The sequence below is a fragment of the Microtus ochrogaster genome, chromosome 1, assembly GCF_000317375.1.
Source record: "Microtus ochrogaster isolate Prairie Vole_2 chromosome 1, MicOch1.0, whole genome shotgun sequence".
Classification (NCBI taxonomy): Eukaryota; Metazoa; Chordata; class Mammalia; order Rodentia; family Cricetidae; genus Microtus; species Microtus ochrogaster.
In genome coordinates, this window is record NC_022009.1 from 39138682 (window position 1) to 39156819 (window position 18138).

Here is an 18138-nt window from a genome sequence, read left to right on the forward strand (position 1 = left end):
GCGCGCTTGCCCCGTCATCCCATATTTGGGTCACTACTTTGGGATGTTGCAGGGAGGGTCTTGAGTGTCGATGGACAGCCAGGGCATCTTACAAGCCATCTTCCTGCTCGGGTGTGCCCGGAAATGAGGGGAGGGACTAGAAGCACTGGTTTTCTGCTTGTTCTTGGTACCCAAGCATTCACCGGCTCTGCTGCTCCTGGAAAGTGACTTGGGTGTTTCTGCACCATCTGCCAGGGAACAGAGCTATGGAAATGGCAGTTTTAGCCATGCAGGAGCTGGGGGCTGCATGGCTTCTGGCCACCACTGGACAGTACAACAAGGGCAGCAGGTTCTGGGACCTCAGCTTCAATCCTTTGCTGTGTAACTGGATCTGCCCTTAACCCAGGACACCAGCAGCTGGGACCCAACGCAACTCCCCTCTGGAGAGTTTAGGTGCCTTGGAGAAAGAGGTAATAGTTAAGACCTACAAATAAGGACGTTTGTTTGGGAATCATGGGGGGGGGGCAGAACTAGTGACTATTTAAATGCATTTGTTAGTATACATCTATTGTGTGTTGTGTATTGTCAGACACCTTGCTACATACTGGGGTCCATGATTGATTTATTTTAGTTGTTCAATGTTGGTTGAGGCTGCCTGGTGTGCCTTGGGCTGAGCTTGACATGGTCCCCGGCAGATGACATGAAGTCCTCAATAGTCAGAGCTGCAAATATCAAGGGGCTCACCCCCACTACAAGTACTTTTGCTCTTGGGGGGGGGGTAAGAGCAAGTGTCGAGCATAAGCATCGGAAGGAACCACAAGTTCCTGTTCACTTTCTTCTGTCATGCATTAAATAAGTCACACTGGCATCCTCAGCCTACGTCAAGGCAGTGGTAAGAAACACAGGATACCTGCCTTCTCCTGGCGTTCATGCCTGCGGGCCAGGTCACAGCCAATGACTTACTGGCATGGCCTGAAGGTCCACAGAGGCCTTGGGAGTGTGGCACATTCTACTGGTGGGGAAAGCCAGGTGCTGGAGGCTGTCTGGGAGTGTTCAGGAAGGATTGGAGAAAGAGTACATTCCAGATAACAGGGTGATTGGCTTACAGCCTTGGGATGTGGTCAAAAGTAGGCATTCTGGGATGAGTGAGCATCCAATTTAGATGCAGGGAGGCCTCAGGAGCCCAGGGTAGTGAGTCTGGGAAATTGGGAGGGTGAGGAGTGTTCTGTGCAGAGCTTTGCACGCTGGGCTGTGGAGTTTTGTTTGTCTGCACATGAGGGAACTGTACCATTTTTGATGAATATGAAATGGTTTCTGGCTCTCTCTGATGCTGGGTCGTGGGTGGCCAGCTGGAGTGAGAGGCAGGCTTGCTCATTCAGCGTGCTCACCAGGGCTGCTGCAGCCAAGTTCTCCAGTGAGATAGAGCTACAGGGACTTGTTCTCTGGTGAGTCCGGAGGCTGACGGTGCAGAAAGGGCACACTCCCCATGAAGGTGTTTGGGGAGGTTCTATCCCTGGCTTCCCCAAGCTTCCAGTGGTAGCTTGACTTGTGACATTGGAACTCATCTGCAGATGGTTCTCACCCGTGCATGTGTTTATGCTCCTCTTATAATAAGGAAATCAGTCATAGGACTGGTGACCCACCCTGCTCCATTGTGACCTCATGTTAACTAATTATATCAGTGATGACCATGTTCCAAAGTAAAGTTGCATTCTGAGGCCTGGAGCTAGGGCCTCAGCAGTCTAGCTTATAGCATTGGGATACGGTTTTAGAATACATCCCAACATTCCAGGAAGTGGAGATCCAGCAGTGACAGATGAGTTGACATTTGGGTGGAGGGAGACGGTCCAGGTCAGCCAGTGAACCCACCAGTCAGGTCACATCCTGAACTAGTAAGATAAAGCCATAGGATGGTGGGGGAGGCTTCTCTTCTGAGGTGGCATCTCCCAAGTCATGGAAAGAGGCAGAAGAACAGAGATCCAAAGACACCGAGGTAGAAGTGTGTGTTCTGTTTGAGGAACAGGCCAGCCACTGTGGCCGGAGCCCCAGATGGGAGGTTGTCAGAGATTGAGCAAGCAAGCCAGCGGAGGGCATGAAGAGGTTTCACACTGCCCCGACACTGTCCTAGTCTGGGTGATTTATTAGGACCAGACATTTATTGGCTTCTCCTTCTGCACGTGGCTGGTTAGGCCATCATCAAGGTGCTGGCCTCTGATGAGGGCCCACGTATCTTCCTGCTGTGTCATAACATGGTAGGAGGGCAGAGTGGACTAGAGAAAACTCCTCCCTGTGACGGCTGCATTAATTCTTTTGTGACAGGGGGTCCCTAGACATAGTGACTTCTGAAAAACTGTCACATTGGCAGTTAAATTACAACTTGGTTTAGAGGGAACACTCAAACCCTCACTTTCTAACCATGCCCCGCCCCCATCTTGTGGTCTTCTGACATATAGGATGCATTTGCTGTATCCCTGTAGTTTCCAGAGTCTCACAGTATTACAGCCCAACCCAAATGTCCAGAGGCTAGGGCTGTGACAGGTGGGCCAAGCAGATGCAAAACCCAGGCCAGTGTCTTGATAGATCCTGCCAGCGCTGAGGGCCTGTCACCCAAGTGCCATGGCAGGCAGGCCTGAGATAGACATTTCCATCCCCAGAGTGGGAAGTCGGCCAGAAATAAGGAGTAAGTCATCATATGTGAGTCTAGCAACCACAAACCGAGTTAGGGCCTCCGATTCCAGAATAATCTTGACTCGTCTGTACTGCCTCCATGCCACTTGGCTGGCTGTGGGAACTGCCGTCCCTGGGATTCTCTGGGTCAGCTTACCATAGCGGTACTCCATCCGCATGGCCTTCTCTGTCGTGGGCATCAACCTAGGGGGGACTCGGCCTGGATGCTCTGGGCCCCCACACTGGGCACCACACCTCAAGCTCTGACATTCTGCATGCCTCGGGGCCAACCCACGTGGAGTCTACCAAGGCCGAAGCTTTGGCCACTGGGGTAGCAGCCCTCCTGGTGCCCGGCCACAGCTGGTCACACGGGGTGTTCTTTCCTGAAACGTGGGGCACTGGAGAGAGAGACAGTTCCTGGAAATGTTCCCTCTAGGCCTAGCCCGCCTCCCAGATCTCTGCTATGTTTGGGGGTGTCTTCTGCCTCGTCTCCTTGAGGGACACCTAGTTCCCTTCTTGTCCTAATTTCTAATCTCTTCGGCGGGTGGCCAGCCACTGGGTCACACCCTTGGTATGCAGATGGCATGTCACTCTTTTACAGTCGGGCTGTGAGTTTTTCAAGACTTTCGTCATCTTTCCTTATACATTCCATCTACATCATCTCTCTCCTCTAACATGCTAGAAGACGAAGTTACAAGAAGCCGCACCACAGTCCCGGTGATGCCGCCTTAGGTTCTGCCACTCCACATCCTTCCTAGTTCATCGTTCCTAGGTTCTGTTTTCCTATCCAGCCTTGGGGCAAGGACACCCCGCAGCCAAGTTCTTTCCCACTTGAGGACATGGCCCCTCCTTCCAGCAGCCTCCAGGACTTCATTCCTCACCTGCACCCGAGGCTACATCCTCCCGGTCTTTTCTGTGCCAGTTGCTGCCAGCGTTCTCACACAAAGTCTTCGAAGGCTCTCGTTTTCCCTTCTGCTCTCCGCCTTGTCTTCCCCACACCAGAATCGCCCTCCACGCTCTGTTCCCAGCTGCGACGGCTTCTCCAGCATTCTCCTGGGAAGTATCCCAGCCGTACCCACGCCTCTGTCCCGAAGCCTTCATGTCTTCAGGTATTTGTTGTGGCAGCTGCTGCTCCTGGCTCCTGGCTCCTGGTTGTGTCTTAGTCTGGTCATGCTGCTGTGATGGGTTATTTCTGAGTGAAATATATCAAAAATTCTTATCGGGCTCAGAGCTTGGGAGTCTGGGACATCCTAAGATGAGGTGCCAGCCTCAGGCCAGGAGACTCTTGCTTTCTTACCATGAGGGAAGGCAGCGCTTGGCAGAAGGGAGCTAGAGAAACTGAGTCAACACTGGATACAATCCATGATCATGGTGTTAGTCCAATCCGTGAAGGCAGAACATTGATGTCATTGATACAATGACCTCAGCAGTTGAGCTTCAGCAGCGTGGAGGGAACGAACAGCTTAGCCTAGCATAGAACATTGAGGAAAGGTCCTGCCTGTTAAGCAACCTGTGCTGGCTGCTCGTGGAGAATGTGGGGCCAGTTAGGAGTAGAAGTGTGGCCACCGGGTAGAGTGTATTGCATCCTCCTTGTGGGACATAGGCTCTCGGGCCAGACTCAGGAACCGGTGGAGCAGGGTGAGATAGTGGAGGAGGGCTCCTGGATTTGGGGGTAGACTATCTCTGATTGAAGGGGTATCCTAGGGGCCAGAGAAAGCCCAGGGGGACAGATGAGGCTATGGAGTAATTACGGGGTAAATGAATTAGAAGAACTGCTTAGATGTCTGAGCGGTTGCCAGTTGTTTGAGGCTAGAGTCCTAGGGAGAGGTGAGGCAGGAGCTGAGATCAGGTGGGTGGCTGCCGAAAGATGTTACATAAGTTCGTGTTATCTGAGGGAGGCAGGGCCTAGCTTCAGGAGCACTGGAAATGGCCAGCAACTAAGATAAGGGGTTGGGGCCCCACAGAGAAGGGCCATGTAGCAAAGCCGAGAAATTGTCACCAAAGGTTAGCGTATCCTGTTTCCTAGCACCTATTCTGTATTCCCATGGCAAGAGAGGCTCCCAAGTGTGACTCAAGGGGCTGAAGTGAGGCATCGCCCTTAGTTGTCAAGTGAGGTGCAGTGAGGTCACCAGCAGGGTCCTGACAAGAGGGAGGGGGTGCAGGCTTCAGTAAGGGAGCCATGGGAAGGTGAGAGAGGCATCTGTCATTCATCATGTCGGGGGTACTGACATGCCACAGAACGTGAGGAGGTCAGAGAGTCAGTTCTCTCCTTCCACCACAGGGATCCCAAGGATCAGACTCAGATAGCGCCCCCACCCACGGACCCCTGTCCTTTAGGAGCCGAGGAAGGCAGCCTGCGGAGCAGCAGAGTCCAGAAGCCCCAGGAGGCATGGCCTGTTCACAGTTCAACTTTAGACGGAGGAGGCGGGGCTACTCATTGCCACCTGCAAAGAAAGTAAAGCAATCATGTTCTGTAACACCACGGTCATCCTCAGATGCTGGAGCAGGAATGAGTCCTTCAGGGAGACAGGGCTCCCTCTGCCGGGGCTTCAGTGATCGTTGGCTTAACTCTCCCCATCAATAATGGGCTTCTGGACACTCCACAGGTGTAAAATATATGTGTGTGTGTGTGTGTGTGTGTGTGTATGGATGTGTGTGTTCATATATATTTATTCATCTATAGAGAGAGTGAGAGACCTTTTGGGGTATATGTGTGTGTATGCACATGTGTGTATATGTATATATAGATGTGTGTGTATATGGGTGTGTATATATAGATGTGTGTGTTCATATATATATATTCATCTATAGAGAGAGTGAGAGACTTTGGGGTATATGTGTGTGTATGCACATGTGTGTATATGTATATATATGTGTGTGTGTATATGGGTGTGTATATATAGATGTGTGTGTTCATATATATATTCATCTATAGAAAGAGTGAGAGACTTTTTTGGGTATATGTGTGTGTTGTATGCCTATGTATGTGTTCATGATGGCAGATTGAACCAACCTGTGTTCATGTGTGTGGAGGCCAGAGATTGATATTAGCTGCCCTCCTATAATGCTTTCTTTTTACTTTTTTAACATGTGTATGTGTAGGCAGTACCTGCTTCCCAAGTATATGGGCACATGGGTACATGGATCACCATGCCTGCGAATGCTGGAAGTTAACACTGGTGGTTTCCTCAATCACTGTTCATTTAGGGAGGGTCTCTTGCTGCCCCTGGAGTCAGCTTGCTCCAGGGACTCTGTTTCTGCTTCCTGTGTGCTGAGATTATAAGTAGCTGCCACACTGCCCACGCTACCCAGATTTGAAGTGGGCTCTGGGGATCGGAACTCCACCCCTCAGCCTTGTGTATCAAGTGCTTTGATCCCTGAGCCCTCTCCCTAACCCCTCTAGTTTTTGAGACAGGGTCTCTTCACTGAACCTGGAGCTCACTGACTTATTGGCCAGTCAGCAAACTCCAGAGATCTGAATATCTCTAAATACCCTTTCCGTTGCTGAGGTCACAGGTGCGTGACTTTTTACATGGGTGCTGTGTCACAGAACTTATGCTGAAGCCTTAAGTTCATTCGTTACCTACTGAGTCACCTTCCCAGCCCCCACGTAGGCATTTAAAGGCACATTTCTTCCAGTGCCCTGAGGACTCTAGGCCAGCAGGTAAGGCCCAGGGTGCAAGCCCGGGTGACTTCTGGCAAAGACTTGAGCCTTCCAGAGAGGTTGAGGCTCTGAACCTGCTGCTGGCAGGTGAGGCTGGAGTTTCCTGCTCTTCTGGGAGTTTTGAGGTCAGGCTGTATGTTAAGTGATGGCTTGGGGACCTGGTTGGTGAGTCAGTCCTTAAAGATGTTCAGGGGAGGACGGCTGCCTGCTAGGCTGGGTGGGCGCTGTTGGGCCTGGGATGTGGGCAAGCTCAGATGCGCTGACAGGATGGCTGGGGGCAGATGGCATCTGTAGGCAGAAGAGCGAGCTGAGGCCTGATGTTGAGCCGGTCAGTGAGACGTGCCTCACCTCTCCTGCTGAAATTGTTGGCAAGCGTGGGCGCTGCCTGGCCAGCTTAATTAATTAGCATCTATCTGCAAACCAGCAATTAAAGAGTCAGTGTCTTTCCTGTAGCCTGCTTAGGTCTGACAGGACAGTCGGGTGTGTCCTGTCTGTTTCCCTTTTCTCCATAACAACCTGGGATTCTTCAATTTGTTTAAAAGCAAACACATTAATGTCAGCCAAGGTCAAAATCCGAGCATTACTCCAGATTCCTGGACTAGTCAAATGATACTGCCCTCAGAATTTTCACAGAGCTGAGGCTTGGCTCACCCAGGAATGCTGGTGGGTTTGGGTGGAGACTTGGGTCCTTCTGAAGGTGTTTCGGGACTTGAAGTGCCCTGGTGGGAACCTGCTTGTCCCTAGGGTGCCCATGTATACACTTGGGAGTACTAGAAACCAACCCAAGGCCCTCCTTCCTTCCTTCCTTCCTTCCTTCCTTCCTTCCTTCCTTCCTTCCTTCCTTCCTTCCTTCCTTCCTTCCTTCCTTCCTTCCTTCCTTCCTTCCCTCCCTCCCTCTCTTCTCTCCCTCCTTCCCCTGAGACAGTCTCACAGTGTACCCTATGCTAGCCTTAATTTCACCATCCCCCTGCCTCAGCCTCCTGGATACTAGGATTACAGGCATGTGCCACCATACCCAGCCATGGCTAGTTTTTAAATAGTATTGAGTAAAGTTTAAAAAAAAACCATAATATCTGTAGTATTTGTGTAAATATATATTTTAAATCTACTTTTAAAAAATAGAAATATACATCATCTGTAGTCTGACTCGTAAAGATAGGAAGTAGAGGCATGATGGGGAAATGGGGAATACTTAAGGCCGTAGAACTGTGTATATGAAAATGGCTAAAATGGTATGTTTCATGTTATGTACATTTTGCCTCCGTATTCTTTAAAGACACATACATTTCACATACATAGCAAGTAGACCTTAGAGGGTTGGGGAATGAGTGAGGGATGGGATTGGGGGGCACAACAGAGATTAGGGATTTCACATACATAGCAAGTAGACCTTAGAGGGTTGGGAAATGAGTGTGGGACGGGGTTGGGGGACACAACAGAGATTAGGGACACATGAGATAAACTTGGGGAAAAAATCCTCCCACTGAGGCTGAGGCTGACAAGGGCGCAGCTCAACAGTGCACAACTGGTTCCCCTGCTCGGTGTCTTGTTATTACTGTGACTGCTGCAAAGAGCTGGTGTGAATTTGCCAATGGCAGTGAGCTTACCTAATACACCAGGCAAATCCAGGCCCTGGGAAGCCTTCCCGGGTGTCGTGCCTCTCCCCGTCAGGATTCCTCTTCGAGAGGATGAACGGAGTCCCTCTTCCTCTCCTCCACGGAGGCCTTCTCAGAAACTGCCAAGTAAACATGGCCGACCAGGCATCCTTCTGTGGTCCCTAGACCCCTGATGCATTTATTCATTTCTGATTTTTGTTTGGGGCCAGAATTGACTGCAAGTTCATTAAATACAGTTGGGGCACTCTGCTCTGTAGCCGGTCATCCAGAAAGCCCCATGCACCATTTTAAGTCAGCCATCTGACATAAAACGACTTTTATAAACAGTCATGGAGCAATTAGCAAGATAGGAATAAGTTAGCAATGGAGCAAGAGGAGTTTGGTTGAGTGGAACATGTGGCCACTTGCCAGCAGCCTGTGGGACACCTTGCCATGTATACAAGGTGTGAAGAGGGCCATTCAGACTGATACCTCCCCATGGAGATTTGCCTCTTCAGCACAGGGTGAGCGGAATTAACTGCACACCGGCAATTGTGTGTTACACAAATGATGCCGTTTTCCCGTGGTTTAGAGAATGGTTGAGAATTATGTATATCTAAGTTATGGTTATATTCCCACGAAGTCAACAAAGTCAGCTCCACCTAAGGTTTTGAAAACTTGTGAATGAAATGGAGCCCTTGGAAGCTGCAAACCAGACGTCTCTAGGTCTTTGAAAGGGAGACCAGGAACAGGAAAGGAGGAACATGAGGAAGAAGCTGGCATCTTTGGGCACAGGTAGACGGCTCGAAGGAGGCGGAGGAGAGGCTGACTCACCCCTGTGGTGGTAGGATTTGCTTTCTTGTTTAACTCTTTGTTTTGCAGAGCTAGGGATGAACGCAGGACCTTGCTTGCATCTGTGCCAGGCAAGTGCTCCACTGTTGAGCTACACCCTCAGCCTGCTGTTACCTTTTAATAGCTGTGCCTAGTGTCACTTAGGAACTGTTCCTCACTACCCTGAAGTGAGATTACAGACTGGAAAGGCTCTTGGAGATGCTGAACTCCCATCAGCAACTTCGGGAGGACAGTGTCTCTGGGGCCTGCAGAAGTGAAAGGTTGGACCCAGGCTCTGGGTAAGATGAGCCAACACTGCCCTGAACAGGACATTTCTTTGTGGTCTGGCAGATGAGTCCTTTGAGCTCTGGAATCCGGGCTGTGCCAGCCTAGCACTTTGGTGTGTTTGAACTTCACACAGACCTGAATTAATCACCTCCTAGCTCAAACCACCTGTCCTTGACAGTGTCCCGGGTATAATAATGGCCACCTCGCAAGAGTGTTGTGATAATTGAGATAATGGGGATATACAAGCTTCTGTTCCAGTGCTTGGCATGTAGTAGGTGCCCAGGAATGGCACCATTTCCCACATTTTTAGGGCTGAGGGTAGCAGCAGATCCTCAAACCCTCCTCCTTATGTTGGCTTTCAACCTCTGGTCTACAGGATGACTGCTTAGACATTGCATCAGCGTGTCTGCTCTTTTTATTCCAAACCAGACCTTTCCCAGAAGCCCCAGCAGACTTTTCTATGGGCCTAGAATATGCATATTTGGGTCATCTAGCTAGTCAGCTTGTCCCAAGGATCCCCTGTACCAACCTGCTGAGATCCAGGATTAGAGGCCAGTTTTTCATTTAGCTTGTATGTATTCTGGAGATTTGAACTCTGGTCCTCCCACTTACAAGGCTAGTGTTTTATCTACCGAGACACATTCTCAGCCATAGAACCCTTATTTTAAGCTGGAAACTCTTTATGTGGGTCAAACAAAACTTTAAAGAACAATTCTAATGTGTGTGTGTGTGCGCGCGCACACACACACGCGAGTGTACATGCATTGGTATAAGTATACACCACTGTCAGAAGTCCGAGGACAACTTGTGAGCATTGGTACTATCCTTCTGCCATGTGGGCTCCTGGGTTCAGTCTCTAGTGGTCAGCAGTCTGAGCCATCTCCCCAGCCCAAGCACCTTTTATTCCACTCTGTCAAGAATACCATTCCTGGGTGGCCAGAGTACAGAGCCCCAACCCCTGAGCACTCTCACCCCAGCCCTAGTGACAAAGCACAGGTGGGGAGGGGACTGCCGCCCCTAGATCCAAGGCATCCTTTGCCCTGTCTCCGCCCTGCTTGCCGAGTCCTTCCAGGGCTTAGAAACCCTGGCTCCCCATGGGTACATGCTCAGGTTTGGTTCTGGCCTTGGCTCCAAGCTGGGCAGCACCAGTAGGCGGTATGGGAAGATGTCTTACTTGCCCCAGCCCTTGTGTGAACTCGGGTCATTAGCCATTCCCTAGCACACACCCTGCACTGCCACATGGGGTCACCTCAAGCTAACTTTGACCCCGTAATATTACTGGCTTTTGTGTAGGGATGGGAATAGCCCTTTGTTGGCAGCATGTGAAACCAAGGTGACACAGGATGCAAGTTCAGGAGGTGGGGGAAGGAAATGGGAGTAAAAGAAAGAATAAGTGAATGAATGAATGAATGAATGAGGCGGGAACATACTCCAGCATAGAGGTTTATTAAATCTGAGATATTAAATGTTATGAAATGAATGTTAGCAAATTATGAGGTCAGTTCTTTATAGCCAGGATACTTCATGATGGTGCCAGTCCTGATTGTTCTTGCCCTGGGACCAGGACAAATCCAGGCAGGTCCCTAGGATGCTGGTCACATGATCACACATTCCTTCCAAGGAGAGGGGGCATGTTCTGGGTTGTGTAACTGGTCATTCAGAGATCGGCAGTTCCAAGAGCCCCTTGGGTGTCTTTGAAGCCAGCTTAGAAATGGTTCTTCTTTCTCTTTCAGAGTGAAACATCTTTCAACCTAATATCAGAGAAATGTGACATTCTATCCATTCTTCGGGATCATCCTGAAAACAGGATTTACCAGAGGAAAATCCAGGTGAGGCAGAGCGTGGAGAGACCAAGAGCTTAAACAAAGGGGGGTGGAGGTTGCCAGTAAAGAAGGGGACAGCTTTTGGAGGGCACGGAATTTGGGCCAAGTTCCTGAGCAACCTGAAATGCTCTTAGACCATTCTGACATTGGGTATTTACCTCAGAGAGAGATCCTTTTCTTGTGGGAAAATCATATATTTTAAAGCTAAGTGCTTGCTCTAAGTGCTGGGTTTACTTGCGTGAGACTTTTTTTATGATTCTGTGTGGCAAGTATCGGTTACCCCCACCTGACAACTAAGGAGACTAAAGTGTGGCCACATAGTTCATGAACTGCCCACAGGGCTGATCTCATCACTGCTCTCCTAGGGGACCTCTCAGGATAGTGACATCTCTGGGAGGCTGCAGGGTCACTTCCAGAACCAGAGAGGATGGAGAGCGAGGCCCCCACTCTGTGGTGCACATGGCAGATGGGCTTGGTCTTTGATGACATTGCTATGCAGTCTTCCGGACTCCTTCTATGGACCTTGCAGATACAGCATGGTGCTGGGGGCTTCTCTTACTTGGAGAGACTCCTGGGGCAGGAAGCAGTCAGCAGCTCAGGGTGACACTGGTGTCCTGAGGTCTGCATATGACCACAGGAAGCACTTCCAGCAGGACTCAGGGTTGAGGACAAGTCTGCTCTGTGTTCCCTTAGCCTCCCAGAGACTGAGAAGAGGGACACTGTCCCTGATCAGCCTGCTTCAAATGCTTCTGATAAGCCCTATGCCTTCTAGTTGCTGGGGCTTCCCAGTCCCTTTAAACCAGGCAGCAGTTGCAAAACCCCGACTACTGTCCCACAAGACAGAGAGGGGGCTCTAGGCCATTTCAGAGACATGCTGGGAGTAGGCCAAAGAAATGGGTGGCATGCCACTCCGGACACGGCTGAGACATTTACAGGACTGCTGAGGCCGTGTAGTATTCTCCAGCCCCGCTGCCACACCACATTCAGCTGCCAGCTTCCTCTAGGCAAACTTTTCTGACTACTGGAAGTCTGGCGTGGATGTCTCTAACCCAGGGCACCCCAGCTCCTGTCCTCATCCTCTGTCACCACCATCCAACTCTGTGTCGCTTTCACTGATGAAGGCTGCCTAGTGCCAGGAGCTGACTGACATCCTTGGGGACTCACATCCTAGTCAGTGTATTTGTGAATCTGTGGGATGGATGAGGGTGGGGGGCCCTGAACGGAGGGAGTGAGGGCCAGGCCAGTGGCTGACCCACGCCAATGCCATTGCTGCTGCTGAGGTTTGTGTGTCCTCTTCTCCCCGTAGGAACTCAGCAAAAGATTTACCTCAATCCGAAAGACCAAAGGAGATGGGAACTGCTTCTACAGGGCCTTGGGCTATTCCTACCTGGAGTCTTTGCTGGGCAAGAGCAGAGAGATCCTCAAGTGAGTGGAAGCTGTGCACTCCTCCACTTCTCTGTGCTGCATCTCACCAGTCTGTAGCAGGGGGTGCTGGGAAATGCCTGGTAGAGGTGTGGCATGCCTGGAAACCTAGTTTCCCACTGTGATGGTGTTGATGGCCAGCCCGGAGGCTGAGGAAGGTGTCAGTAACTTGTCTGGTAATTCGCTCAGCACTGCCTGAAGGCATGGTTCACCAACCTGGTGGGCACTTGATATTTATGGAAGGGAGGGAGGGAGGGAGGGAGGGAAGGAGGGAGGGGAAAAAAAGCATGTGGAGGCACACAGTAAGATCCTGTTCCAAATACCAACAAGAGGAGGAGGAAGAGGAAGGAGGAAAGAAGAGAAAGAAAAAAGCTTGTCCAAGAAGAAAAAAAAGGAGGAAGCTTGGCCCTTGGCCTTGGTCACGTTCTTGTGTGTGACAATGAAGGCACATGGCCTTCTCTTTCCTTCACTCCATTGATGGGCAGCCACGTTTACCTAGCTGTCTTGCTGGCCCTATATTCCGATAGCGAGTACAGCCCAGTGCCAGGCTGCTCCAGAGGGTAATGAAGAGCAGTAGTGAGGACAGACTCCTCACTGTGACCCTGTGCATCAGTGTGGAAACAGAAGCCATGGGGCTGGGGTTAGGGGCAGTGTGGCCTGACATGATTGGGAGCACGCTGGTGTTAGGACTGGTTTCCATCCACTCCACATGAATAGCCAGAGCAGAGGTCTGAGAGATGGAAGTGCATGCTGGGGTCCTCACCTCCCTTGTGCAACAGTCCCCAGCCACTTAGAAGTACAGTGAGAACTAAATAGGAAACTGAGTGTTGAGTATCTTTATTTTTAAAATTAGATTTATTCATTTTATTGTGTGTTTTGCTTGCGTGTGTGTGTGTGTGTGTGTGTGTGTCCCACATGTGTCTTCGGTCCAGAAAAGGTCAGAAGAGGACATTGGATCTTCTGGAACTGGAGTTAAGGTTATGAACTTGTACTGGGACTCAAACCAGGATGTCCGCAAGAGTGTGTCCTTAACTCTGAGCCATCTCCCCAGCCCCATTCTAGGCTTTTAGAATGCTTTATTTCCTTGTATCTTTACACCATTTGGGGCTTAGTACGGGGTGCTAGTTCTCCAACAGTTCATTAGCTTAAGGGAGGGGGAGAGAAGGGAAAGAGCAGGACAGCGGACGAAGAGCCGTCACAGGGACCACAGGGATAGGGAGCCTCTGAAAGGGAATTGCCGTATCTGGGGAGTATGCTGTGATTGCCTCAATTTCTTCATCTGAGAACCGGAGTTGTCATCAGCAGGGAAGGCAGTGGGCCAGCATGGCTATGCGGAGCGCTTTTAGAAACAACGCACAGCACTTCTGTGAGGCTGGTGTGGACTGGGCAGTTCCCCGTCACAGCAACAGCCTGTGTTCCCCGTGACCATCAGGTAACCTCAGGTCTCCTCCCCTCTAGGTTTAAAGAGCGTGTGCTACAGACTCCAAATGACCTCCTGGCTGCCGGCTTTGAGGAACACAAGTTCAAAAACCCCTTTAACGCTGTGAGTTCACCTGAGCCACACTGGCCTCCCACATGGGCAGAGCAGACAGGAGCAGACAGGCTGGAGGTCCTCGGCCCACCCACAGCTGTGCAGCTTTTTTCTTAATCCTCCCACCTGGGCCAGGGGCAGGGCAGTCATGTACTGTTTGTGGTGATATGTGGGTCCAGGGGACCTCGGTTTGGAGGACAGCCAGCCTCCTGCCATTCTGAAAGTATGGTGGAAGGACATGGTGGAAAGACAGATCCCTAGATGTGCCTCTGGGCTTTAACTTTTGCAATCTCACTTGCAATCTCAAAATGAGCTCTGAGGGGGGGTCCCATAGGGTGTGGGGGGCAGGTGCCTGCTAGGGTCTACTCTGATGGTGGCAGCGTGAAGTTTTACAGTGTGGTCGAGCTGGTAGAGAAGGACAGCTCAGTGTCCAGCCTGCTGAAGGTGTTCAACGACCAGAGCTCCTCGGACCAGATCGTGCAGTTCCTGCGCCTGCTCACATCTGCCTTCATCAGGAACCGAGCTGACTTCTTCCGGCATTTCATAGACGAGGAGATGGACATCAAAGACTTCTGCACTCACGTAGGTCCCTAGCATCCTCCTCGGGGATGTAACCCCCAGCCTGGGCTTTGTCTGCCTGTCTCTTACACATCCCAGGACCACTGTTTCTGCCCAGAGGAACGTCCTTGCGATGCCAACTAGTGAAGTTAGTACATGGAGACCTTGTTGTGAGTGGCCTGAGGCACTTGAGCAAGCCACTTGCAGTCCCAGGGAATCTCAGGACTTGGGACGGCTCTGCTGATAAACTGCAGGGTTGCAGCTCCTGCCACATTAGCCCAAAGACGGGCTTTCATTTAGATGCATTTATCTGAAGATGTATTTATATGGCCCGCATGTAAACCGTGGACAATTTTCATAAGGCCCTCCAGAATTTTTTAATTAGGAGGTACTGGGCTCTAAGTTGGATGGCGACTACCAGTAGGCACAAGAGCAGCCACTGCTCTCTTTGGGGTGCCTGGCACCAGATGGTCACATTCTGCCTCTCTATTGTCTCTGCAGCATCAGGACTCACCCACAGGTTCTGGCCTCTGCAAGCGCTTGTACTTAGAAGCCTTTGGTGGCAAGGTCCTTTTTAGTTCTAAGTTTCGATGCTAGCCTGAAAGATTCCTCCACTTTTGCACAATCCTTAAGGGTCTGAAATAAAAATGGTTCGGGTTCCTTTTCTGCAAGCCCAGTGTCCTATGGCTGTGTTGCTTCTGTGACAGGCGGGTGTCAGCACCTCATGTGCTTGAGAAGAGCACCCTCCCCGCCCTGCAGCACAGGTGGCCATGATCCTGAAAGCCAGGGCTGTACTCACCGTCCCCCCCCCCCCCCCCTCCCTAACTGTCTAAATTTGGCCATGCAGGAAGTGGAGCCCATGGCCATGGAGTGTGACCACGTCCAGATCACAGCTCTGTCGCAGGCACTGAACATCGCTCTGCAGGTGGAGTATGTGGACGAGATGGACACCGCTCTGAACCACCACGTGTTCCCCGAGGCTGCCATACCTTCCGTTTATCTGCTCTATAAAACATCCCACTACAACATCCTGTATGCAGCTGAAAAACACTGATTTTAGGCCATGCAGGAGCCTGTCATCTAATGGACTGCATTCTAAATGGAACCTTCTGACTTGGCGATTTTTTAATTGATTTAGACAACTAGGAAACGTACAGCCTTTTGGGTAAAGCCACTGAACTGAGACTTGTGCCCACTATGGACTGTCATGACTTAATAGGAATTTTAGTATTTATTTTGATAGATAATGTAATGCCTGCTAACTCTGGACCGGAAAGCCAGGAACCCTGTCTATGTACCCGTTTACTGTTAAGAACCTCGTTGGACTTATTTATTTATCAGGAAGAGGTTCCTGGCAGTGTTGATGTGATGTTGTGTGAAAATGGGGATATATGGTTAGTCCTCACCAGGGCAGTGGCCCTCATAGGGAAGAAAAGCTCAGGTCGGCTGCCACATTCAGGTGACTTACTGGACCTATGAACCTGTGTTGGGTGGGTAATGGTAGACAACTGTCTGAATGTGTAGTTCATTCATGGTGGCTTGCTTTCCCATGCATGAGAGAGAGAGAGAGAGAGAGAGACTTTTTTATACCAAAGTCCAGAAAAGGACTTTAGCCTTCAGCATGAAGCTCAAGTTGTGAGGTCCTTCTACCTCAGAACCAGAACTCCCGACTTTGGGGGACAGGCCCTTCAGGGTTCTACCTTCAATGCCACCTGGATAAGGCTTGACAAAGATAAAGGCCTGTACCCGAGTCAGTGTGTTCATGTCTGGGCCCAGGGAGCTGCAGCTGCCCATCATCCCCAGTAAATTCTAGAAGCGCTTAGGTAAGTCAGCTGGGTAGGGTGTGGCCATGGAAACAAGGGCAACGCAAGGCTCCTCAGTTTCCCTGGCCTGGCTTTGGAGGCAGCGAGGTAGGAAACAACAGACAAGCCATTGGTGGCAAGGGCGTTTCCGGTGCTGGCAGCAGCCTCTTCCTCTGCACGTGCCCCTTAATAGCCCCCTTTACTCATTTGCTGCCTCAAGACCTTCAGCAGTGCCCCTGAGGACACTGTGGGAAAGTCAGCCTCCAGCTGGGCTGAGGCACTAGCTAGCCATGCCTTCTGTAAGACAGCCATGGAACCACCCACTGGTACCCTTCCTTGGGTGCAAAGCCCCCCCCCTCCCCCATGTTTCATTCTGCTGGTGAGGGTCTGCGACAGTCTGCACACAAGACCAGAAGGATCCTGAGTCTTACACAAATCTCGGATCTATCTTTTGCTTGGTGTAAGTCAAAAAGACCTAGGTGTCTGGGCAGTGTGGGAACCAAGGCCAACATTTAGATCCAAGGGCTCCAGCTAAGTGAGTCTGTCACTGGCACAAGAGTGTAAATCTGGCCTTCGCCTTTTGATTTGTTAAGTGTCCTGCCCTGATCTGGGTATGAGCGTTGGGGTCTATGACAAGTACCCCAGAAGAGCAGGGGCCCATTTCTGTGTCTTTCTTCAGCCAGACTATTCTTCACTTCCCAGCTGAATGGTCTGAACACAGGATGCCTGCCTGGGGTGCTCCAGCGAATTCAGATGAGTCTAAGAACAGGGCAATGGGGAGACTAGAGAACATGCTAAAACCTGGTTGCCCACAGCAGTTCCTAACTAGACTACAGCAACAGGTCATGCCAGCATACCTACTTTCTGAATGACTCCTGCACCCCTACGGCCACCTCTTTCTAGACAAAACACTGGAAGCACAGGCGCTGTAAGAGGTCATCATTGCAAATGCTTGTGCGTCCCTCACTTTCCCAGAGGCAACAACTAGTAGAAGCAATAACAGAGCAGTGTGCCTGCTCTGTTTGTCTTCCTACAATAGGAGAAACGGCTAGGCTCAGCTGCCCAAGTGCAATTCTCAACTGTGCGACCTTGCCCGAGCCATTTCACCGCTGAGCTCTGGAAGCAGAGAAACATGCCTCAGAAGTGAGTGGCTTCCCAAAGTATGAGCCATAGGGGAGCAACAGGTCTAAGAGCCAAGTATACAGCTAACCTGGGACAGCGGAGCTTGGTGTTCAGTGAGTGCCCAAGGCCAAGCCCTTCAGCTTCCTTTAGATGAAAACTTCATTCGTAGCATTAAAACAATTTCTATCTTTCAGACTGGCTTCTTACTGTTAGATACTAGTTATGTAATGAACACCACCATCTTCCCACAGGCCACTGGTGAGTGGACCACACTGGAGGGGTGTGGGAAGCTGTGTACAGACTTGACCAAAGCCTGTACTAGTGGACACAGATGGGCTTGGAACACTGGCCCTATCTTATCAAGGGTGTGCGGGTGGGGCACGAGCCTGCTTATCAACTCCACAGACATCTCACAGCATCATTTGGAAACTGGAAGCTCCTAGGCCATCTCTTGATGTTTGCTTTGTCCCCCCAGACAGGTCAGTAGACAGTAGGGTTACGGGAAGGGCACCTACCTGGAGGTGCTGCTGTGTCTCTAATATCAGAACAGTAAAACTCACTCAGACAGAAGATGCCCCAGGTTACCAACATCTCATCTGGTTGCTGGGTGGATGGCTAAATCTTAACTACTAAAGGTTCACTTTCTCAACTACAGAAAAAAAGGGTATTAAGATACACCATGATCTCAGACTACCAAATGAGAATTTAAATCAATAAGTATCTAATAGCTATGACTAGTACAGTCCTATAATCCTTGCTTGTGAAGATGCTAGGGCAAGCGGGTTCCCAGTTCATGGCTTGCCCAGACAATGAGACGATCCAAACTAAGAAGTAGTCAGCAGAAGGCTCAATGGAT

At 50.5% G+C, this 18138-nt stretch overlaps 1 protein-coding gene across 2 annotated transcripts in view; it reads left to right on the top strand.

The window, feature by feature from the left end:
* The window catches only part of Otub2 (OTU deubiquitinase, ubiquitin aldehyde binding 2), a 17813-nt gene extending 1265 nt beyond the window's left edge, over positions 1-16548 (top strand). The window contains exons 1-6 of one of the 2 annotated variants that reach the window (XM_005343490.2): positions 3486-3755; positions 10758-10853; positions 12154-12272; positions 13728-13812; positions 14188-14382; positions 15206-16548. In XM_005343490.2, coding sequence (XP_005343547.1) covers positions 3486-3755; positions 10758-10853; positions 12154-12272; positions 13728-13812; positions 14188-14382; positions 15206-15412 — 972 coding nt within the window. In that variant the 3' untranslated portion in view covers positions 15413-16548. Of the gene's footprint in view, positions 1-3485; positions 3756-10757; positions 10854-12153; positions 12273-13727; positions 13813-14187; positions 14383-15205 lie in introns of those variants that run through there. The other variant, XM_005343491.2, reaches the window with a different exon arrangement.
* The last annotated feature ends 1590 nt before the right edge of the window (positions 16549-18138 follow it).